This window comes from Oncorhynchus keta, chromosome 5 (genome assembly GCF_023373465.1).
Source record: "Oncorhynchus keta strain PuntledgeMale-10-30-2019 chromosome 5, Oket_V2, whole genome shotgun sequence".
NCBI classification, from domain to species: domain Eukaryota; kingdom Metazoa; phylum Chordata; class Actinopteri; order Salmoniformes; family Salmonidae; genus Oncorhynchus; species Oncorhynchus keta.
Genome location: NC_068425.1, coordinates 6,150,787 through 6,176,003, shown reverse-complemented (window position 1 = coordinate 6,176,003; position 25,217 = coordinate 6,150,787). Strand labels below are relative to the sequence as shown.

The 25,217-nt window shown below is 42.6% G+C and overlaps 2 protein-coding genes across 3 annotated transcripts; both read left to right on the top strand.

The window, feature by feature from the left end:
- The first annotated feature begins 913 nt into the window (after positions 1–913).
- LOC118384423 (proline-rich protein 15-like protein A) lies at positions 914–14,799 on the top strand. Of its 2 annotated transcripts, none has more exons than XM_035770947.2 (2): positions 914–1,291; positions 13,044–14,799. In XM_035770947.2, coding segments are annotated over exons 1-2 (375 nt in total). In that variant the 5' UTR covers positions 914–1,289; the 3' UTR covers positions 13,417–14,799. The 2 variants fall into 2 exon arrangements, with proteins under 2 accessions (XP_035626840.1, XP_035626841.1); XM_035770948.2 differs by lacking the exon at positions 914–1,291 and adding an exon at positions 3,470–3,724.
- An 8,549-nt stretch (positions 14,800–23,348) lies between these two features.
- Positions 23,349–24,082, top strand: LOC127930381 (putative nuclease HARBI1). Its single transcript, XM_052520054.1, has 2 exons — positions 23,349–23,562; positions 23,657–24,082. The coding sequence occupies exons 1-2, from the start codon at positions 23,451–23,453 to the stop codon at positions 24,025–24,027; spliced, it is 483 nt and encodes a 160-aa protein (XP_052376014.1). The 5' UTR covers positions 23,349–23,450; the 3' UTR covers positions 24,028–24,082.
- The last annotated feature ends 1,135 nt before the right edge of the window (positions 24,083–25,217 follow it).

The following is a 25,217-nucleotide window of genomic DNA, read 5'->3' as shown; positions in this document are numbered from 1 at the left end:
AACGAGCGACTGGAGTGATGGGGTGGGCATGAAGAGAGGGAAGGAGGGATAGAGGGATGGAGGGAAGCAGGAGGATGTAACAGTGCTTTGAGTGTCCTGCTTGACAGAGAGAGAGGGGGGGTGGCACTGGGGTACCCACTGCCATGAATTAAGCCCTCTCTGCTGTGAAATTAAAATGGAGTCACAACGCGAGAGGAGAGGGGTAAGAAAGCGAGAGAGGAGAAGGAGAGCGAGAGAGGAGAGTGAAGGGGGCTACCTTGTGCTTAAGGGGACAGCCCTCCTTCAGAATCACATTTACAGAGCACCTCTCTCTCTCTCTCTCACTCTCACTCTCTCAATTCAAAGGGATTTACTGGAATGGGAAACATATGTTGACATTGCCAAAGCAAGTGAAATAGATTATTACCAAAACTGAAATAAATAATACAAATGAACAGTAAACATTACACTCACAAAAGTTCAAAAGGAATAGAAGCATTTCAAATGTCATATTGTGGCTATATACAGTGCTGTAACTATGTGCAAATAATTACAGTACAAAAGGGAAAATAAATAAACATCACTCTCCCCTCTTCCCTCCACTCTCCCTCTTCATTATTCTACCAATGATCCACCCAATGTTCTTCACTGCTGTTTCCTCTGATTGAGTTGAATACTGTATTTCTAAACTGTGTGTCTGAATCTTAAAACATACAGAACATTCTCAAATGTTATTATGAAATCACAAGGTTTTGAGTGTAAATATGCTCAACTGCCACCTGGTGTCCTATCACCATACTACCGCAAACAAAGACAGTACAAAAACCTTTCAAACCATTGTCCCCATCTGATCAGCTTCCATGCAACGATAGGGTAAGACCACAGGGTGGCAGTGTTACTTTAAGACTCCCTTTACAACTTCAACCAACTCGTTTGCGCAGACAACAACCTGGTTCTTCTCCTGCGTCGTGGTACAACAAGCCCCACTAGCAACCAGTGGACTGTAGTCTGTAAGTCTGTAAGACGCTCCCCAGGACTTGGAGAAAGACCCAGAGTTCCTAGCTGTGCTAGACTGACCCGGTGGACCCACAGCCAACGTGCCACATGGGAGAGCAGCACGGCGGAGCCATGGAGGTTTCCTAGTGCCAGAGAGCAGCGCGGCCTAAACGCTTTAGAGGTCTGCCACCAGCAGGACAACACGAGTGAAGTTACTGCCATGGCAGAGTGCCAGCCCTGTGTGTGATGGCAGAGAGCCCAGCAGTGCCCAGCGATGTCATGTACAATGCTGGTTGGATGCTCTCTGCTGGGTAATGTGAGTACTACATCTGGTGACATGGTAGTCTCTATTGCTAGTGGGGCTTGTTGTACTAAGGAGATATTTGACCCAAATGCCTAGTCTGGCATCTGTGGTAGATTACAAAGAGAGACTTTTACAGTTTATTTTAGAGAGGTCACATTGCCTTTTTTTTTTAGGGGTTGCCAATGTGATAGAATCCTTGCAATGTCTCTTCTGCCATTGTGTGTATGTGCAGTTATAATCTCTGTCCACAAGGAGGTACCAAGGTGCAAAAACCACTTCAACTCAATAAACTATTTATACCCACTGGTTGATTATTGGCAGACAACGCCCTACAACACATGCCTAACCAACAACATATCGAAATCAAACACTACAGACACTCGCACAGGCAAAATGACAAGAATAACATACATCTAGTGTAAACACAGTGCATATTGTATTGACTTGCCTTACAGTGCGATGTGATAGTGCCAGTTTCTCTAGTAGATTGACAGGTAGATTATACTGCACGTAGAATCAGTTTGACAGGAAAGAATCTTCTATTTGGCTCGTGTGCACGGCTTTTCTTATCTGCGAGACAGTTGTGATTGATGCCGGGACGTATTTGCTTATCTACGTCGCTACAGTTCTGTACGGGGTGCCTGCTTTGAATGAACATTTCATTGCGTGGGCACTTGACTATATTTTCACATAGAGTTGATAATCCAGTCTCAGCAAACAGTCATGTCAAATTGGCATCAACGAACGGTAACGTTACTGTTGATTACGAGGGATATTTAATTTAATCAGATCTTCTCTCACAAGTGAATGAATGAACGTCTCTACGGTTTATTTTGTCACCCAGCTCTCTTGTTATCCACCAGGTAAACCAAACCAGTATCATCAACTAGGACCCAGTCGTAGAGGTAAAGTTCACTCCCATTTTCCCCACCCAGGTACAGACCAGAGCAGAATTGTTCTGTGCTTTCTGTGATCAACCGTCAGAAACAAGGATCTGTTTGTAGGGCCACGTGCTGCTGTCTGTCTAAGGCCCCTGTCACCTTGAAGTTCAAATCAAATCCAATTGTATTTGTCACATGCGCCCCAACAGGTGTGAAACAACCGTGAAATACCCTTAACCAACAATGCAGTTCAAGAAAGAGATTTCAGAAAATATTTACTAAATAAACTAAAGTCAAAAATAAAATAAAGTAAACATGTATATGAAACAACAAACACGTTCACCCAAAAGACACGCCTCGATTGTGTTCTTTGTCCACATCGCCCTTCTAGAGACACGTAATCCCACGATCACAGGTTTATGGGCCTCAGCAAACAGATGGTTGACTACTTGGAGCTGGACACAAGGAGCCATGCTCTAGGCTTGCCGGGAGAGACGAGCTGGCTTATATAGATAGGCCTCTTTGGTTTTAATGGCAGCCATTTTGGGTCATAAGGATGTTTTCAACTGACATGTGATCTGCCAGTTTCAAGCCTTCTCACAAGCTCTCTGGAGATGGTTTTATTGTGTAGCTGACGTTTGTGTTTGCGTAGGTTTCACTTTTTGGGGATATTGGAGAGGGTTGTACGAGACTTCTGCTGTCTTACCCTTCGAATAAAAATACGAAGTATATATTTTTTTTTGCCCGTCATTGTATGTGTCTGAACGTGTGCGTTGTATATTCAGGTGAGCTTATATTGACACACAACACGTTGACATCCAACAATGATGCCAATACAAATTGAAGCCATGAAGATCCACTTCCATAAAGCATCCGAGCCTTTTGGTTACATTTGGTCCTACTTCTGAGGGAGTATTGAAAACTATAACGCCAGGCATGATGAAAATCGACATGGACACAACATGATATCTAATGGCGTGCAGATCTCCGTATAACCATAAACAACGGTCGTCCTCTCTAACCTCTCAAGGCTTTGCATGGTTGGTATTACCAAGCCTTCTGTCTGACTGGGCCAGCAGACACGGTGAACGTGTTGGCAGAGTGATTTGGCAGAACATGTGACAGGTCGAGCGGATCTACTGAGCGTCTATCTACGCTCTTCTCGTCTCACTGTCACCCTGGTTGTGTTTGCCCAAGTCCCAGTGGGCGGAGTCTATAATGTTCAACTCAGCTGAGTGTGTATTTGTGTGACAGGAGGAGGGACAAAGGTTGTACCTGTAGCTCTACACCTGACTATCAGAGAGAGAGAGAGAGAGAGAGAGAGAGAGAGAGAGAGAGAGAGAGAGAGAGAGAGAGAGAATAGACTGAACAGGGGAGGACGAAGAAGACGAAGGGAAGGACAGCAGTAAAAGGATAAGAGTGGAAGAGGATTCTGGAGTGGATATTGGAGTGGGAATATGATCTGATATTTGAATCAATGAATTTGGCTTTGCTAGCAGGGTTTCTCCCATAAACTATTAAGCTTTGGGAGGAAGGTCACCTCCAGATCTCTACATATACACAGGTGAGGTTATTGCACACACACACACACACACACACACACACACACACACACACACACACACACACACACACACACACACACACACACACACACACACACACACACACACACACACACACACACACACAGTATTGTACAATCACCTTGTGGGGACACACAATTCAGTCCCATTCAAAATCTTATTTTCCCTAGCCCCTAACCCTAAACCTAACGCTAACCTTAACCCTAAACTTGGCCCTAGCTCCTAAACCTAAAACTAACCCAGGCTCCTAACCCTAACCCTAACCCTAACCCTAAAACTAACCCAGGCTCCTAACCCTAACCCTAAAACTAACCCAGGCTCCTAACCCTAACCCTAAAACTAACCCAGGCTCCTAACCCTAACCCTAAAACTAACCCAGGCTCCTAACCCTAACACTAATTCTAACTTTAACCCTAAACCCCCAACCAATAGCATTTAAGTTTGTGGGGACCAACAACAACTTTTGTTTGTTTACTATTCTTGTGAACACACACACACACACACACACACACACACACACACACACACACACACACACACACACACACACACACACACACACACACACACACACACACACACACACACACACACACACACACACACACACACACACACACACACACACACACACACACACACACCCTAAGCTGTACCTTGACAGTACACAATTAACAACATTTTGCCAGATGTACAGCAAGATTGCAATAACAAAATATGGATGATCAAATTTGAAGAGCTCGTTGTATCTTTCTCCACAACGTCAAATGTCGTGCTTGCTGCACACTTCACACAACATACCTAATTCAGACGGACACCTCTTAAACTGACTGAAAGTGGACTTCAGACACAATAGGCTTCCTTGGGGCCCCTCCAGTTAGCAATGAGGACCTTTGAACGCTGAGCCTGTTGACCATACACACACTGAGTAAACACTAAGCTGTTAGCACACACTGCACCTAACTGATTGCACTGTGCCTCGGTGACCGTATACCAATGTGTCTACATCTGTATGGATTCAATACAAACGCTCCCGCAAACTACGTCAACTGTAAAATACCAACATGACACCGTCGTTTGCGTAACTCGCCTTGACATCTTACTCTTCGCTAATGAGTAATAAGTATAATCTTAGTCACGGCATCAATTTAACATACACCAAAACACGTATAGTATATCCTTAGAGGGCTTGACCACTGCCCTAATGGCCAGCATATTGGCCACTGTTGTGTCAAAGCCTGCTTAATGCAATAGTTTGACAGATGCACGAGAAGTGAGGTTGTAATTTTAAGCGACTTTCCCCTCATGCTTGACCATGCTCCACATTTCGTAAATATTTGAATTCCCAGATAAGAGTCTAATGTTTGCATGGGAATGAAGCTATAGGCTTTATTGCAGACAGAGTTATCACCAAAGGTGACTTTCCTATCAGTGGCGTTAACCCCAGTCTGCACACACAGGTGGATGTTTAACATAGCGTAGACTTTCCACATGACTGGAAGGATTGCTACAGAGTAATCTGGGCTCTAAGTGCAGGTTTACTACCTGTAATGGAGTGAAATTGTGATTATGATTGTTTGATCGATTTTCTGGATAAGGAATATGGACATGATCATTGTTACCTTGAAGGGGTTGCCTCTGGCCTTGCCTTTGGCCATTCCAAATAGTCACGCAACACAGCCACAGCCATGAAATGAATGAATCTCTGTGACGCACTTAGGGTAGTGGGTGCGGAGTCAGGCGCAGGAGGCAGAAGGTACAGAACAATGCTTTCATTTCCGGCACAGAGAAAATAGCACACGGCCAATACAGGGCGCACATAAACGACTGGCACAAAACCAGCACCTAACCAGTCCGGAGAAAAACCAAAACTGAAACTCACTACCACACATAAACCTACACAAACACATAAGCCCGCACAAACAAGCCCGCACAAAGAGCAGGCGGGCCTTACTGGCCTAAATAGCCCAACTAAAAACCTAAACAAGAAACAGGTGTAACCAATAAGACAAAACCAATAGAAAAGGGAAAAGGGATCGGTGGCGGCTAGTAGACCGGTGACGACGACCGCCGAGGGCCGCCCAAACAGGAAGAGGAGCCACCTCAGTCGTGATATTCTCTAAAATGGAGATTTCGTGTTTCCTTATGGAATTCCTCATGACATCATTTAATCCAACTCAGTACTTGGAGCTTTACTGGAAGGAACCTTGTCTGCTGAGCTGGACTGGCTGTACCAACGACTAGTCCAGGACATGGTCCCGCTACCCGACGGAGGTTCTGCTCTGAGGAGGGGGTGATGTGGGAAATCTAGGTTACTGATGGCTAAAGGACAAGAGGTGGATGGAATGACGGAAAGACAGACAGGGTGGATGACCTGAGAATGAGCTATGTTGAATGTCGCTGACTGACTGGCATTCCAATGGGCAATATAATGGGCAATATAATGGGCAATATAATGGGCAATAGAACTAATAAGGAAAAGCGCTTGAGAAGGGTCATAAAAGGGGTTGCACTTTGACTGTAAGATAACCACCCACACATAGGGCAGTACTACGAAGTCCGGTGACTGACATATGTGTTAGTAAACCCAGATAAGCAATTTATCCTTACAAATATGTCAGCTTGAATAACAATTGACCAGTAAACTATCAACTGTAAACAAGAAATGATCTCACCGAAAGCCAGATATTTAAGACGAGACATATCTTAGACGGACTATTATGCTGAGGCAGATAAAAAGACGCCCAGACTAGCTTTGCCTCTGAACCCTGGCAGGAAACCAGTCAAAGGAAGTCAAACATTAACATGTTGGCCAAGTGTATCCACTGTTTTGTCATGAGAGAAGAAAATCTGTCTTGGCTTCCGCTTGTTCATCTACACACGCAAACCCAACCCTCAGCTATCAGGCCAAAAGTCACTAGATTCAGTGTTGTAAAGTGCTTAAGTATATATATATATATTTTAGGGGGGTATCTGTACTTTTCTTTACTATTTATATTTTTTGACAACTTTTACTTTTACTCCACTACATTCCTAAAGAAAATAATGTACTTTTTACTCCATACATTTTCCATGACAGCCAAAAGTACTCATTACATTTTGAATGCTTAGCAGGACAGGAAAATTGTCAAATTCATGCACTTATCAAGAGAACATACCTGGTCATCCCTACTGCCTCTGATCTGGCGGACTCACTAAACACAAATGCTTCGTTTGTAAATGATGTCTGAGTGTTGGACTGTGCTCCTGGTTATCCGTACATTTAAAAAACAAGAAAACCGCGTCATCTGGTTTGCTTAATATAAGACATTTTAAATGATTTATACTTTTACTTGTAATACTTAAGTACATTTAAAACCAAATACTTTTAGACTTTTACTCAAGTCGAATTTTATTGGGTGACTTTCCCTTTTTCTTGAGTATTTAAAAAAAAAGAAGGAATCTTTATGTTTAATCAAGTATGAAAATTGGGTATTTTTTCAGCACCCAAACAGATCACCAAAATTACATGAGCATATTCTATGGAAATTTCCACGGCGTTGCTAGGCGACCGACGTGTAACAGCCTACTCCCTTCTTCTGGGCGGGAGATTGGCACCAAGCAGAGGCTTTATCTGTGTGCAGCGAGGGCAGAGCAGTATGTGTTTGTGTATGTTTGTGTTAGCGTGTGTGTGTGTGTGTGTGTGTGTGCGCGCGCACGTGTCTATTTTTACGTTTACTACGTGTTTGCTATATGTGTGTCCCTCCATTTGCATGTGTGTGTTCGGCCTTCGCCTTTGTCTGCGCTTCACATAGTTAGTCTGGTCTTCATGTTCTAGATGTCCAGTTGTGTTGATACAGTATGTGTGTTGGTAAATCAGTACATGTTTGCTAAAGTGGGAAGGTTTACTTGTGGTAAAAACCCACAGGACAGACAATACAACCTGCTCTGCCTGTATTACACAATGAGCCGCCAAACTCTCCCACGACTTCTACAGTCCGAGCAAGAGCACTTAACCTGCACTGACACACTACAGAACACATGATTTCTGGAAGTCCCTTTGGTGTTTGTTTGCAGAACGTTTTACCTGGAGTTTATAAAGCTTTTCACTCTCTAACACCAGGGTACTTTTCAGTCTAGTCCTAACAGGGACACTTCCATTGAGATGAAACACTAAACTGAAACTTCCTGTTGAAAGAATTATTCTAATGACTGGTTGGATGTGAACCAAGGCCAGGGGAATTTCAGCTGGAAACAGAAGTATATTAATGATCAGAAATGACTGCATCAGAATGGAACAAACCCCAATCTCAGGTTTGCATCAGCAGTAGTCGATGTAGTAGCAGTAGTAGTCATATCTATTGTGATAGTGGTGGCAACAATGGTAGAGGGATTGATAATGGCAGTAGTAGTGGCAGAAGTAGTGACAATGGTAGAGGGACTGATAATGGCAGTAGTAGTGGCAGAAGTAGTGACAATGGTAGAGGGACTGATAATGGCAGTAGTAGTGGCAGAAGTAGTGACAATGGTAGAGGGACTGATAATGGCAGTAGTAGTGGCAGAAGTAGTGACAATGGTAGAGGGACTGATAATGGCAGTAGTAGTGGCAGAAGTAGTGACAATGGTAGAGGGACTGATAATGGCAGTAGTAGTGCAGAAGTAGTGACAATGGTAGAGGGACTGATAATGGCAGTAGTAGTGGCAGAAGTAGTGACAATGGTAGAGGACTGATAATGGCAGTAGTAGTAGCAGAAGTAGTGACAATGGTAGAGGGACTGATAATGGCAGTAGTAGTGGCAGAAGTAGTGACAATGGTAGAGGGACTGATAATGGCAGTAGTAGTGGCAGAAGTAGTGACAATGGTAGAGGGACTGATAATGGCAGTAGTAGTGGCAGAAGTAGTGACAATGGTAGAGGGACTGATAATGGCAGTAGTAGTAGCAGAAGTAGTGACAATGGTAGAGGGACTGATAATGGCAGTAGTAGTGGCAGAAGTAGTGACAATGGTAGAGGGACTGATAATGGCAGTAGTAGTGGCAGAAGTAGTGACAATGGTAGAGGGATTGATAATGGCAGTAGTAGTGGCAGAAGTAGTGACAATGGTAGAGGGATTGATAATGGCAGTAGTAGTGGCAGAAGTAGTGACAATGGTAGAGGGACTGATAATGGCAGTAGTAGTGGCAGAAGTAGTGACAATGGTAGAGGGACTGATAATGGCAGTAGTAGTGGCAGAAGTAGTGACAATGGTAGAGGGACTGATAATGGCAGTAGTAGTGGCAGAAGTAGTGACAATGGTAGAGGGACTGATAATGGCAGTAGTAGTGGCAGAAGTAGTGACAATGGTAGAGGGACTGATAATGGCAGTAGTAGTAGCAGAAGTAGTGACAATGGTAGAGGACTGATAATGGCAGTAGTAGTAGCAGAAGTAGTGACAATGGTAGAGGACTGATAATGGCAGTAGTAGTGGCAGAAGTAGTGACAATGGTAGAGGGACTGATAATGGCAGTAGTAGTGGCAGAAGTAGTGACAATGGTAGAGGAATTGATAATGGCAGTAGTAGTAGCAGAAGTAGTGACAATGGTAGAGGGACTGATAATGGCAGTAGTAGTGGCAGAAGTAGTGACAATGGTAGAGGGACTGATAATGGCAGTAGTAGTAGCAGAAGTAGTGACAATGGTAAAGGGACTGATAATGGCAGTAGTAGTGGCAGAAGTAGTGACAATGGTAGAGGGACTGATAATGGCAGTAGTAGTGGCAGAAGTAGTGACAATGGTAGAGGGACTGATAATGGCAGTAGTAGTAGCAGAAGTAGTGACAATGGTAAAGGGACTGATAATGGCAGTAGTAGTGGCAGAAGTAGTGACAATGGTAGAGGGACTGATAATGGCAGTAGTAGTGGCAGAAGTAGTGACAATGGTAGAGGGATTGATAATGGCAGTAGTAGTGGCAGAAGTAGTGACAATGGTAGAGGGATTGATAATGGCAGTAGTAGTGGCAGAAGTAGTGACAATGGTAGAGGAATTGATAATGGCAGTAGTAGTGGCAGAAGTAGTGACAATGGTAGAGGGATTGATAATGGCAGTAGTAGTGGCAGAAGTAGTGACAATGGTAGAGGGACTGATAATGGCAGTAGTAGTGGCAGAAGTAGTGACAATGGTAGAGGAATTGATAATGGCAGTAGTAGTGGCAGAAGTAGTGACAATGGTAGAGGGATTGATAATGGCAGTAGTAGTAGCAGAAGTAGTGACAATGGTAAAGGGACTGATAATGGCAGTAGTAGTGGCAGAAGTAGTGACAATGGTAGAGGAATTGATAATGGCAGTAGTAGTAGCAGAAGTAGTGACAATGGTAAAGGGACTGATAATGGCAGTAGTAGTGGCAGAAGTAGTGACAATGGTAGAGGGATTGATAATGGCAGTAGTAGTGGCAGAAGTAGTGACAATGGTAGAGGGATTGATAATGGCAGTAGTAGTGGCAGAAGTAGTGACAATGGTAGAGGGATTGATAATGGCAGTAGTAGTGGCAGAAGTAGTGACAATGGTAGAGGGATTGATAATGGCAGTAGTAGTGGCAGAAGTAGTGACAATGGTAGAGGAATTGATAATGGCAGTAGTAGTAGCAGAAGTAGTGACAATGGTAAAGGGACTGATAATGGCAGTAGTAGTGGCAGAAGTAGTGACAATGGTAGAGGGACTGATAATGGCAGTAGTAGTGGCAGAAGTAGTGACAATGGTAGAGGGACTGATAATGGCAGTAGTAGTGGCAGAAGTAGTGACAATGGTAGAGGGACTGATAATGGCAGTAGTAGTGGCAGAAGTAGTGACAATGGTAGAGGGATTGATAATGGCAGTAGTAGTAGCAGAAGTAGTGACAATGGTAGAGGGATTGATAATGGCAGTAGTAGTAGCAGAAGTAGTGACAATGGTAAAGGGACTGATAATGGCAGTAGTAGTGGCAGAAGTAGTGACAATGGTAGAGGGACTGATAATGGCAGTAGTAGTGGCAGAAGTAGTGACAATGGTAGAGGGATTGATAATGGCAGTAGTAGTAGCAGAAGTAGTGACAATGGTAGAGGGATTGATAATGGCAGTAGTAGTGGCAGAAGTAGTGACAATGGTAGAGGGATTGATAATGGCAGTAGTAGTAGCAGAAGTAGTGACAATGGTAGAGGGACTGATAATGGCAGTAGTAGTGGCAGAAGTAGTGACAATGGTAGAGGGATTGATAATGGCAGTAGTAGTGGCAGAAGTAGTGACAATGGTAGAGGGATTGATAATGGCAGTAGTAGTAGCAGAAGTAGTGACAATGGTAGAGGGACTGATAATGGCAGTAGTAGTAGCAGAAGTAGTGACAATGGTAGAGGGATTGATAATGGCAGTAGTAGTGGCAGAAGTAGTGACAATGGTAGAGGGATTGATAATGGCAGTAGTAGTAGCAGAAGTAGTGACAATGGTAGAGGGACTGATAATGGCAGTAGTAGTGGCAGAAGTAGTGACAATGGTAGAGGGACTGATAATGGCAGTAGTAGTGGCAGAAGTAGTGACAATGGTAGAGGGATTGATAATGGCAGTAGTAGTAGCAGAAGTAGTGACAATGGTAAAGGGACTGATAATGGCAGTAGTAGTGGCAGAAGTAGTGACAATGGTAGAGGAATTGATAATGGCAGTAGTAGTAGCAGAAGTAGTGACAATGGTAAAGGGACTGATAATGGCAGTAGTAGTGGCAGAAGTAGTGACAATGGTAGAGGGATTGATAATGGCAGTAGTAGTGGCAGAAGTAGTGACAATGGTAGAGGGATTGATAATGGCAGTAGTAGTGGCAGAAGTAGTGACAATGGTAGAGGGATTGATAATGGCAGTAGTAGTGGCAGAAGTAGTGACAATGGTAGAGGGATTGATAATGGCAGTAGTAGTAGCAGAAGTAGTGACAATGGTAAAGGGACTGATAATGGCAGTAGTAGTGGCAGAAGTAGTGACAATGGTAGAGGGACTGATAATGGCAGTAGTAGTGGCAGAAGTAGTGACAATGGTAGAGGGACTGATAATGGCAGTAGTAGTGGCAGAAGTAGTGACAATGGCAGAAGGATTGATAATGGCAGAAGTAGTGACAATGGTAGAGGAATTGATAATGGCAGTAGTAGTAGCAGAAGTAGTGACAATGGTAGAGGGACTGATAATGGCAGTAGTAGTGGCAGAAGTAGTGACAATGGTAGAGGAATTGATAATGGCAGTAGTAGTGGCAGAAGTAGTGACAATGGTAGAGGGACTGATAATGGCAGTAGTAGTGGCAGAAGTAGTGACAATGGTAAAGGGACTGATAATGGCAGTAGTAGTGGCAGAAGTAGTGACAATGGTAGAGGGACTGATAATGGCAGTAGTAGTGGCAGAAGTAGTGACAATGGTAGAGGGACTGATAATGGCAGTAGTAGTGGCAGAAGTAGTGACAATGGTAGAGGGACTGATAATGGCAGTAGTAGTGGCAGAAGTAGTGACAATGGTAAAGGGACTGATAATGGCAGTAGTAGTAGCAGAAGTAGTGACAATGGTAGAGGGACTGATAATGGCAGTAGTAGTAGCAGAAGTAGTGACAATGGTAGAGGGACTGATAATGGCAGTAGTAGTAGCAGAAGTAGTGACAATGGTAGAGGGACTGATAATGGCAGTAGTAGTAGCAGAAGTAGTGACAATGGTAAAGGGACTGATAATGGCAGTAGTAGTAGCAGAAGTAGTGACAATGGTAGAGGGACTGATAATGGCAGTAGTAGTGGCAGAAGTAGTGACAATGTTAGCACGGCACTTGCTATTCAAAGAGCAGCACCTCAGTACCAGAGATTTGGGCAACCCGTGAGTGTTACCGCATCGTAGAAAGGGTTTAGCTGAAATATGAGGCGCTGTATTAGCAGCCAGCACGTTTAGCTTGGCCAACACACAATAGGAGTAACCCAATCACCAGCGGTGCCCTGTCATCACTGTCATCACCATATGGTGCCTATTGAGTTCCCCTGAAATATTCAGGAGAGCTCAGTCTGTTCCCCCTGACACAGATCTTTCTGACACAGATCGATCTGAGCTGGGCAGTGTTGGGAGTCAGGTTACTGTGGTTAGGGCTTATGGTAAGAGGTGTGGCAGGAGTTTAAATGGGGAATGGGAAGGGAGTAGTGAGGGGATTTACGTAACTCTCCCTCCCTCATTCTTCTCTCTGAGAGGTCATGACTCATGTTTCATCCATCTTCATTGTAAATGTTGGAGCTATAAAGCTACAGTTAACTAACTTATTACTAAACTTCTCTCGCACTTTCTCTCCCTACACCAACCCAAGGCCCCTCCCTTCTTACATCCCGCTCTCCATCCTCTCTCTGTGTGTGGTCATGGCTGACCCATCGCCTGGCTGGTGGAAGCTCACCTTCCTACGTAAGAAGAAGTCGGAGCCCAAGGTACTGTACGAGATCCCAGCGGAGTACGGCAGCAATACCACACCCCACGGCGGAGCCCCCGGGCCAGTAGAGGGCGCCACAGAGGACAGCCAGTTGAACGCACGTCTGGAGAGGATAGTGGACAAGACCACTACCAAGGGACGCCATGTCAAAGTGTCCCACTCAGGACGTTTTAAAGAGAAGAAGAAGGTCAGGGCCACGTTAGCAGAAACCCCCGATCTGTTCCCTGGTCACGAGCCTAGCAACGAGAACCTCTGAGCTGGGAAACAAAGTTCACACACACACACACATGCATACACACCAACAATGAATGGCTTTCTCTATTAAACCAATTCATGCATACTCAAACACAGAAGACGTTCTCTGCCTCTCCCTCATTGGTCACACCATTTCATACGGTGCCCTCTATCACACTCAGTAACACTCATAGAGATGGAGGGCAGTGCATCCCATTGGGACATGTCGTCTGTGTCAATCCAGCCAGAGATCTTTGTTCTTTATTCCCTATAAATGTGGGACTGACTGGGAGTCTTTGTATGCATCTTGGTGTCACACTCTCTCTGTATCTTCCATCTATAATCAGTGGAAGAATGGGACACCTGATTCTCCCCTGTCTGTCTGCTTCATACCTAGGCCATGTTTACATGAACAGACAACCTTTAATGAGGTGCTATTAGTCATCTTCGGTTTTAAATATTCAACAGATCACAGGAACAGAGAGGAGTTTCAGGGCATGCATATTACATTGTACAGCCATTGTGCGGTACAGAATGTGTACTTTACTGGTGTTGTTAAGTTTGTCATCTGTACAAAGCAAATAGGTAACGTATGAAACAGACGTTTGCATAACAGCTTTATGACCTAGAGGACATGGTTACTGACTGTTGGAGGTTGCCTGGTTTCCATAGCGGCAGACTGTGTCATATGTCATTCACAAACATGTAACTTCAAAAATCAATTGTTCTAAAATCAATTGTTCTAAAACTAACCTGAGTTTTAAAACCTGAGTATATATATATGTATATATATACTTGTTTTAATTTTTTATTAAAAAAAATACCAATAGACTTCTCTATCCCTTTAAAATGTCATCTCAAACTAGACAAACATTTAAGTTTTTCTTTGAATTGCACTTTCTAAAAGTCAAGGACTGCTTCATAGATAGACTGCAAGGTTTCAACACACGTTCTATGCATTTCTCCAGTGTTTCTTTAGTATTTGCAAGATATTGGCAGACACTGAAGCCAACACAAAAGCAGAAATGAAAGAGGAAGCGAGACACCCCAATTACTGTTTTTTTCTGGTTCAATGAAAGTCAATGAAGTACTGTAAGTAGACCAGACCTAGCTGCTATTGCATTGGTGGCTATGGGAGACACACCCAGTTAAGTAGACCGGAACTGACTATTTATTTTTGATGGTAGAAGGCCTGAGTGAACTCTCTTCATTTGTCCACCATCTTTGCTAAAACTACACATGAGATCCCTCCTCTACAAAGACTGAAAAAGTATCTTTCATTTCATTTTCACCTTCTACACTTAATGACAAAAATCCCTTTCATTGAAAGGGTGCTGTACATTTGGAATACTTTTGTAAAATGAATGCAGACTTGTTTTATAAATAAAATATACATATGATTTTATTGAAATGCTTAAGGTTCTCTCTTGTGTTACTGTGAACTCATTCCATTACCTCTTATAGGATGATAATGATAATGCAAAACAGTGCAACAAAAACAACAACACAGAGTTACACATAAACAAATGTACAGCCAGTAACACAAAAGCAAATAAAAATCTATGTACAGTGTGTGCAAATGTAGAAGAGTAGGGAGGTAGGCAATAAATAGGCCATAGAGGCAAAAATCATTACAGTTTAGCATTAACACTGGAGTGATAGATGTGCAGATGATGATGTGCAAGTAGGGATACCGGTGTGCAAAAGAGCAAGAGGGTAAGTAATAATATGGGGATGAGGTGGTCCGGTGTGCTATTTACAGATGGGCCGTGTACAGGTACAGTGATCAGTAAGCTGCTCAGACAGCTGAAGCTTAAAGTTAGAGAGGGAGATATAAGACTCCAGCTTCAGAGATTTTGCAATTCGTTCCAGTCATTGGCAGCAGAAAACTGGAAGGAAAGGCAGCCAAAGTAAGTGTTGGCTTTAGGGATGACCAGTGAAATATACCTGCTGGAGCGCGTGCTATGGGTGGGTGTTGCTATGGTGACCAGTGAGCTGAGATACTGCTGGGCTTTACCTAGCAAAGACTTACAGATGACCTGTAGCCAATGGGTTTGGCGACGGATATGTAGTGAGGTCCAGCCAACGAGAGCATACAGGTCGCAGTGGTGGGTAGTATATGGGGCTTTGGTGATAAAACAGTTAATGATGCCCTCTAGTGGGAACAAGCCCAATGTTTATCTCAAAGTTGGCACATTCGATCTAGACCAGGGGTGTCAAACATACGGCCCGCGGGCCGGAACCGGCCCCCAAGGAGGTTCGATCAGGCCCGCAGGATAATTTGAAAGTGGAAAAAAATGCATAAAAGACATGGAATTAATTTTTTTTTTTTAAAGACAAGCCGCATCACTGAGACAGACTGAAAACAGCAGACGGTATCAATGCGCCATCTGCTGCTTGTTACGACGTTGTTAAGATTGTTAATGTCTCTACCTCTCCACTACACCCTCATTAGCCAAAATGTCGTTATCCAAACGGAGAAAAGTAGATAAGGAGTGTAGAATTTTCAAAGAAAAATGGACCACGTCCTATTTATTTACAGAGATGCACGGAAAACCTTTGTGCTTGGTGTGTTTGCAACAAGTTTCGGTATTGAAGGAATATAATATTCGACGCCACTACGAGACTCATCACAGCGAAAAATATGACGGCTTGCAAGGACAACTGAGAAGAGATAAGATTAACGAATTGCTGGCGGGTCTGAGGAAACGGCAGTCAACTTTCATCCAGAGCCGAGAAGTCAGTGAAGCAGCGGTAAAAGCCAGCTACCTAATTGCTAGCGAAATAGCATTAGCATCGAAGCCGTATTCCGACGGTGACTTTGTTAAACGATGCATGATGAAGGTGGCTGAACTTGTATGTCCCGAGAAGCGACAAGCTTTTGCCAATATTAGCATGACGAGGAATACTATAGCAGAGAGGATTTCGGAACTATCGGCAGATTTAGACAGTCAATTGAAACAGAGAGTCAAGTCATTTATTGCATTTTCCGTGGCAATTGACGAGCACTGACATCACAGACGTGGCCCAACTGGCCATATTTATTCGAGGAGTTGATGAGACATTGACTGTTACTGAAGAGTTTCTTGAGTTGGTGCCAATGATGGACACCACAACAGCCGAGGACATTTTCGGCTCTGTCCTTGCTGCATTGGACAGAGTTGAGTGGACTGGTCCCGCGCTGTCAGCCTGGCTACAGACGGCGCGCCATCCATGGTCGGAAAGAAAGCAGGTGTCGCGACAAAGTTCAAAGACAAAGTACAAGCCCTTAATGGAGGAGATCGTTTCTGGACATTTCACTGTATTTTGCACCAGGAGGCATTGTGTTGCAAGTCGCTGAAAATGGACCACGTCATGGAGGTGGTTGTTCGCACTGTAAATTTCATCCGGTCCAGAGGTCTGAACCATCGTCAGTTTGACAAACTTCTCAGCGACAGCAACATTACCCACAGCCTGCCATACCACACTGAAGTGAGATGGTTAAGCCGAGGCGCTGTGCTGAGGCATTTCTTTGATCTACGAGAGGAAATCGGACAGTTCATGGAGAAAAAAGGAAAACCGGTGTTGGAATTACAATCTCAGGAATGGCTACGGGACCTTGCATTCTTGGTTGATATTACTGAACACTTGAACAATCTGAACAAAATGTTGCAAGGCCGCAAAAAGTTGTCACACAGTTTTCTGACAACATACATGCATTTAAGTTGAAGCTGACTTTGTGGGAGATGCAACTGGCAAATGGCAACCCTGCTCATTTCCCCTGTCTGAGAGATGTGTGTGTGACCAGACCTGATGCGGACATGAAACGGTACAAAGACAAAATTGCAGGACTACTGCGGGAGTTTGAGAAACGTTTTCAGGTATTTGGTGAACTTGAGACAGAATTTTCAGTTTTTCGCTCACCTTTCACAGTTAAAGCTTCTGATCTGCCGGTCGAAATTCAGCTAGAGATAATTGATTTGCAGTGTGATGCAGATTTGAAGGGCAAATTTGCCTCTGTAGGTCTGGACAGATTTTATCAGTATCTACTACCAGGGTACCCCAAATTAACAGCCCTGGCTGCTAAAATTTTGTGCATGTTTGGGACAACCTACCTTTGTGAACAAATTTTCTCAGTGATGAATATCAATAAAACAAAAATGCGTTCAAGGCTCACAAACAAGCACTTAAATGACATTCTGAAAGTGACAGCTAGTCAGGACATGACACCTGGTGTTGATGCACTTGTACAGGCCAAAAGATGCCAAGTTTCAGGTACAAATACAAGTCCAGACTAGACTAACACCCTTAAAATGCTGCCTTAGATACTGTTTGCATTGAAAGAATACAGCTCTGTGAAGATGAATCCTTACTGTGGTGATTTAAAAAATGTGCACTTTAATGTTAGTCAGCAGCTTCAAAACAAAAGTTGTGTGATGGAATTCTACTGTTCATACAACTCCATACATTTTCAGTATGTATTGTATGTGTATGTATGTTTCATGTATGAAGTTTACAGATTTACAGGACAGGCGAACACTTTCTTCATTACACATTTAAAATCACTCTCCTTCTTTTGTAAGGTGTACGCAGGGATTACATTTAGATTTTATATGCGTATGTGTAAGTGGTTTAAAAATTCCTTTCTTTAAAAGTCTCATTTAATCTTAAAGTGCATTACTATATTTTTCAGTACCAATTAAAGTTTTGTGCCTTTGTACAATCAGTGGGATCAGTTGCAATGCATATTTGTGAATGATAAAAGTAAATTGCACATTTGTCTAAGGAAATATGAGGTGTTTCATGAAATGTTTTGTAAAAGGATAGTTCATTACATTTCAATATTTTCCTAATGTTCTTGTGCTTCTTTACACCAAAACAAAGGAAAGACATGATATTTTGGTTATTTATAGCAGAGTATGGTATAATTTTAATGGTCCGGCCCACTTGACATCTCCCTAGGCCGTATGTGGCCCACGATGCGAAATGAGTTTGACACCCCTGATCTAGACAGAAGGGTTGAGGTCAATTCCATTTTAATTCCAGTCAATTCAGAAAGTAAACCAAAATCAAATTCTACATTTCCCTTATTGAAACGCATTGAAGAGATTTAGAATTGGAATTTCAGGGTACTTGCTGAATTGACTGGAATTGAAATGGAATTGACCCCAACCCTGCTAGGCAGGGTATATTATGGCAGAGGATCCCAAACTGTTAATTCCCATGAACCCTTCAGGAACATGAAACAATACACAATTAACAACTTATACTATGTATCAGTTATACAATATTGTAGCGACCCGCACAGACAGCTAGCTGTGTGTTATGTGTTAGGCTAGGAGGTGGTTGTGTTGTACTGACCAGTACCCGGTGTTCGCGGGGTCCGGCCTGTCAATCAACCTGCTATCTGCCAATCACGGGAATGCCTGGAATGTTCTGATGCCGGGCATCCTGGTGGTTGGCGGAGTGGCGTGGAGGGGGGTTGGGCAGGGGGGGTGGAGCATTGGAAGTTAAGACCAGGTTCAGCCTTTGTTCTCTCTCTCTACGTCTGGGTTTCACAAGAGAAGGTCACGATTGGCTTGTGGGTTATCTGTCATCTATTTGGCGTGTGCTACGGCCCAAACAGTAGCCTGTGTAAAGTTGGTGTAATAAACCGTCAATTCGTAAACTCAAGCCTCTGTCTGGACAATTGTTCATTTATGATCTAGTCAGGTCATTACAATATTAATACATGCCATTTTGATGCTAATACTGCCCTTTGGACCTGCATATCCTGGCTCATTGGGTGTGTAGGTAGTCCTACTATGATCAAAATTGTATTTGTAAATTATATTAGGGATTATAAAGGATGGAATATCCTGTACATTAAAATATAATATCATACATTTAATACACTTGTACAATAAAATATCCTATGGCTATGATCCAACATTTTACAAAGTCTGCTATGGCAATCGACTACCACCAGAGGGCAGTGATAAGGCAGGGAACTCAGAGCCATACCCAAAACTCCTTTGACAGAGAAAGATAGAGAGAAATAAAGAGAGAGAGAGAAAGAAAGAAAAATAGAAACAGACAGAGATAAGGGGAGAATTCGAGGAGCAAACAAGGGATGATAAAATAGAATGAATGACACTGAAGAGGCACATTGACAAAAAGGAAAATGAATGTGTGCCTGTGTGAAAGAAGCTAGGATAGAGTAGCAGAGGTAAATAAGGTCTGATGACATGGATTCTGAGCTTGCTGAACATATCAAGGATCTCGTGGACCAGTTTCATGGGCTTAGTAGCCTCAAATGCAGAGAACTTGCTTACGAATTGGCACATCGAATCAACAGTCATGAAATAGAAGGGTAAGTTATATTGAACAGAGTACAGTATACTGAACAAAAATATAAACACAATATGCAACAATTTCAAAGATTTAAACTGAGTTACAGTTCATATAAGGAATTCAGTCATTTGAAATAAATACATTAGGCCCTAATCTATGGATTTCACATGACTGGGAACACAGATATATATCTGTTGGACACAAATACCTTTAAAAAAAACTAGGGGAGTGGATCAGAAAACCAGTCAGTATCTGATGTGACCATTTGCCTCATGCAATGCCACACATCTCCTTCGAATAGAGTTGACCAGGCTGTTGATTGTGGCCTGTGGAATGCTGTCCCGCTCCTCTTTAATGGCTGTGTGAAGTAGATGGATATTGGCGGGAACTGGAACACGCTGTCGTACACCTTGATCTAGAGCATCCCAAACCTGCTCAATGGGTGACAAGTCTGGTGAGTATGCAGGTCATAGAAGAACTGCGACATTTTCAGGTTCCAGGAATGGTGTACACATCCTTGTAACATGGGACCGTGCATTATAATGCTGAAACATGAGGTGATGGCGGCGGATGAATGGCACGATAATGGGCCTCAGGATTTCGTCACGGTATCTCCGTGCATACAAATTTCCATAGAGAAAAATGCAATTGAGTTCATTGTTCGTAGCTTATGCCTGCCCATACCATACCCCCAGTGCCGCCATGGGGAAAACTGTTCACAACGTTGACATCAGCAAACCGCTAGCCCACACAACGCGATACACGTGTTCTGCGGTTGTGAGGCCGGTTGGACGTTCTGCCAAAATCTTTAAAACAACATTGGCACGCCAATGGGTTTCTCATGGTACAGAAAGATATTTACATTCAGTTCTCTGGCAACATCTCTGGTGGACATTCCTGCAGTCAGCATGGCAATTGCCAAACTCCCTCCAAATTGAGACATCTGTGGCATTGTGTTGTGTGACAAAACTGCACATTTTAGAGTGGCCTTTACTGTCCCCAGCACAAGGTGCACATGTGTAATGATCATGCTGTTTAATCAGGTTCATGATATGCCACACCTGTCAGGTGGATGGATTATCTTGGCAAATGAGAAATGCTCACTAACAGGGATGTAAACAAATTTGTGAACAACATGTTAAAGAAATAAGCTTTTGCACGTTTCGGGGATCTTTTAATTCAGCCCATGAAACAGCGGACCTACACTTTGCATGTTGTGTTTATATTTTTGTTCAGTATATATCTGAATGTAGGCATAGGAACACTCTCTCAAAATGCAAATTAATGATTTAAAAAATCATACAATGTGATTTTCTGGATTTTTGTTTTAGATTCTGTCTCTCACAGTTGAAGTGTACCTATGATGAAAATTACAGACCTCTACATGCTTTGTAAGTAGGAAAACCTGCAAAATCGGCAGTGTATCAAATACTTGTTCTCCCCACTGTATGTTGTTCTCAACATCAAGCTGGAGAGATTCCACATTAAATGAGCCAGGACTACAGTTTTCTGTAAGCGCACTCTTCCCGTGGACGTTTTACATCCAAGTACTGAGCGAACTACCTGTCATTTTATCTTCAGTTGAGGCGGAGAAAAATGCTGTCAGTTGACAGATATGTAAGACACACGTTAAACAACTGAACTCTACAGACATGTGTTTTCGGCTTTGTGTTCTTTAGTAACTATGCAGTAGCTAATCATCAGTGATCGGGCCTTTAGGCGATACCAACACTTGCGAAGCATCTCACCTTTCCCTTCCACCAACTAGTTGTGGTATGGAGGTTACCAAATGGATGTGTTGTCACGTTTATGTATAAAGTACTTGACGTGCAGTGTGTGTGTGTGTGTGTGTGTGTGTGTGTGTGTGTGTGTGTGTGTGTGTGTGTGTGTGTGTGTGTGTGTGTGTGTGTGTGTGTATAAGTTGGACGTTCAAGGGTTTTAAGGTCAGGGTGTAGAAAATACATGCTGTAGGTCAAGTAGTTATATGTAAGGCCACTTAACCAAGGTCAGGTCACAGGTGAGTGGATGGGTTGAACCCTGTTTATCCGCATGTCGGACACCTTAATCATAAGCTCCAAGAAAACAAAATGCAACTGCTATGGAAAATGTAAGCCTGTCATAAATGTAGCATTTTTACAGGAACAACTACTAGTCATACATCACAGCTTACTCACGCTAGCTTACTCACGCTAGCTTACTCAGTCAATATATTCCAGTACACTGGCTCAGGCAAAGAGACACACCATTGTAGGCCTACATAAGGTCCATACACCCTCCTCGGCTCTGTACAACTGTCCCACTGGGCACAGATGTCAATTCAACATCTATTCCACGTCGTGCCTTTCTTGTGAAGCTGGAAATGTATGTAGTTATTTGCCAGAGGACCTCACGTCTTTAAACCAGGTGTCATTGTCTGGCTACAGGAATTCCACGTTGGTGGAAACAACGTTTATTGGGGTGGGGTCTTACAGACAGACTTCAACCGTTAGCAATATCAGATTTCTCTCACAACAAAATATTACTGTCAATACGTTTATCCCGTGGTGGAAAAAGTACCAAACTGTCGAACTTGAGTAAATGTAAAGATACCTGAATAGAAAATTACTCAAGTAAAGGTAGTCACCCAGTAAAATTCTACTTGAGAAAAAGTCTAAAAGTATTTGGTTTAAAATATACTTAAATATCAAAAGTAAAAGTATAAATATTTTTTTATTTCTTATATTAAGCAAACCAGGGGCCTGTTGCACAAAAGTAGAATTAAGACATCCGGGATAAATGACTAAGCTGAGCTCAATGAAGCCAAAACATGTGCGTCCAGGCTTAATTGGTTGCACAAAGACCAAGCCAGGATGAGCAGACACGGATTCATTAAGCCGGGTGAAACCAATCCTGAATAGGTGCGCGCTCACGGCTCACTCAAATAGACCCCGCCACAGATCACAGATTAACTGATTTACCATGGCAACTAGAGCCGCGTACTTCTCCCCGTCGGAAGCACAAATCCTCATGGAGGCATACGAGGAGGTAAAAGATATAATTAAGAAGAAAGGCAACACCGCCACAGTGATAAAGCAAAGAGAAAAAGCGTGGCAAAGTATTGCAGACCGCCTGAATGCGTAAGTAGTGCACAATTACACACTCACCGCTCCGCTGAAACATCACAATTACAATTCAAATATTTAATTCACATCTCCAAAAACGCAGTTGTACTGTAATTATGAAACGGTTACATTTTTTAATTGAAATGCACTGCAGATATGAGTGAAATTGTGTAAAGTAAGTACATCACACTGTATAAAGCTATGATAAATTATTATTAAAGCCTTACATTATTATGTAACGTTACTACGCTCAGTACGGTTTAATCTTAGCCGTTGTACTCTGCTTCTTATGTTGTCCACCGTTTTTTTTGTGTTTCTCCTGCTTTCATTAATGTAAAGCTGCTTTGACAGAATGAAACAATTGTGAAAAGTGCTATATAAATAAAATTTAATTGAATAAATAGATGAGCTATAATAATAATCACTTTAATTTATATAGCGCCTTTCAAAGGACCCAAGGTCGGTTGCTCACTGCACTGCAAAAATGTCTTTCTTACTTAGTATTTTTGTCTTGTTTTCAGTAAAAAAATATCTAAAAACATCTTGAATATTTTCTTGAGCAAAATTACCTAGGAAAATAAGCAAAAAAATCTGCCAGTGATGTGCATTGATTGGTGTAATATTCCTCATCTTATGATTTCAGATGGTCTGCAATGCTGACTGTGTGATCAGCAATGTTGTGGCAAAATGGCCTGGCTCAGTCCATGACTCCAGAATCTTTCGGGCCTCTGAAATCTATCAGTGCCTATCACAAGGTAAGCCACACAACCCCTATTTATAACCATCATGGCTGTGTCAAGAATATCACTGTGTTTATGAGGTAGTAATGATGAGATTTTGTGTTGACAGGTGAATTCTCTGGTGTGTTGCTGGGAGACAGGGGGTATGGCTGCCAGCCTTTTCTCCTGACACCTTTCACAGACCCCCAGGAAGCACAGCAGGCCTACAACCATGCCCATGCCAGGACCAGGGCCAGAGTTGAAATGACCTTTGGCCTCCTGAAGGCACGCTTTCACTGCCTTCACAAATTAAGGGTCAGCCCTGTTAGGGCATGTGATATTACTGTGGCTTGTGCTGTCCTCCACAATGTGGCCTGCCTGAGGAAGGAGAGGGCCCCCAGAGTGCCACCAGCCATGGACTGGGACAATCCGGCAATCTTCCCTGATGACGACAGTGGTCGGCTGCTGAGGGACCAATATGTGTTGAATTATTTTAGTTAGTATGTGTGCTTTCAATTTTGGTTAAATATGTCCTGCGGTGGCAGAGGAATTTGGGTTTTTTGGGTTCGTTTTTTACGAATTTGGCCTCTTATGATGTTTGTGCGGTATACTGTGTGTAATACAAGGCTGCAGGAGGCTACTGCATCCATTCATTTGTCTGTTCAGTTGATGTGTATGGATTTGTCCTGCATTTATTTTAGTGTGCAGACATGCAGGGTGTGTTATATACAGACCTTTGAATGTGTATGTATCATTTTGTATAATATGCTTGGATTCTGTGCTTTCCATCTTGTAGAGTCACTGTGACTTCAGTTTCGAAAGGAGCTGATGGTTTACCTGCTTTGTTTTGTCCTTATTCAATAAAGGAACATAATGTTACACATTGTGTTTTTTATATTCATATGGAATGTGTATTTGTTTATATGACAGAGTACTAGGGCCACACTGAAGAAAAAAGGATAAAGTCATAAATTTATGAGGCTGGTTCTTTCTGCAGAAAAGCTACATATTGTTTTTACAGTTTTGATACTTATGACAATGTGATACTTAATATTCTGGCACATCAGCATGTCTTTGTTTATGAAACCATACTGAAGTACAATTTCACGAAATGCCCCGCATCTGTCATTTTAACAACTGTCCTCCTTTAAAACAACTGGTTACAATATTATGACTTGTCTTTTTTTTCCCTCTGTGGCCCTAATATTCTATCATTTTATATATAGTCTATGGGAAACTGTAAATTATCTAATGATAGCAACATCTAAAAATAATTTTGTATCCAAAATCATTGAAATTAATGATCACAAATGTTTAAATAATGACAGTGGGTCTAGTTATATGTGATAACAATGTATAGTGAGCAGTGAAATAACTATTGGTTTCTATTTGTGGTGACTGCTGACTGACATTAGGGATGAGATTAAATAGATCCTGGAATTTAGCCTGGTCTGGAGCAGGCTAGCTCCACAGAATAAATCTCCATGGTAATTTATACCATAACATATCCTCCTGCCCCCTATCCATCTTTAGTGCAACCGGATTACGGATCAATTGAGCCAGGATCACCAAGATATCCTGGCTTAATCCCTTATCCTAGTTTTGTGCAACAGGCCCCAGATGGCACCATTTTCTTGTTTTTTATTTATTTACGGAAAGCCACGGGCACACTCCAACATTCAGACATAATT

Bases quoted from the DNA above. Each gene is read 5' to 3' on its own strand.
- LOC127930381 (XM_052520054.1), top strand. From the start codon at position 23,451: ATGGTCTGCAATGCTGACTGTGTGATCAGCAATGTTGTGGCAAAATGG. The intron at 23,563-23,656 runs GTAAGCCACACA...TTGTGTTGACAG, and splicing joins CTATCAGTGCCTATCACAAG to GTGAATTCTCTGGTGTGTTG.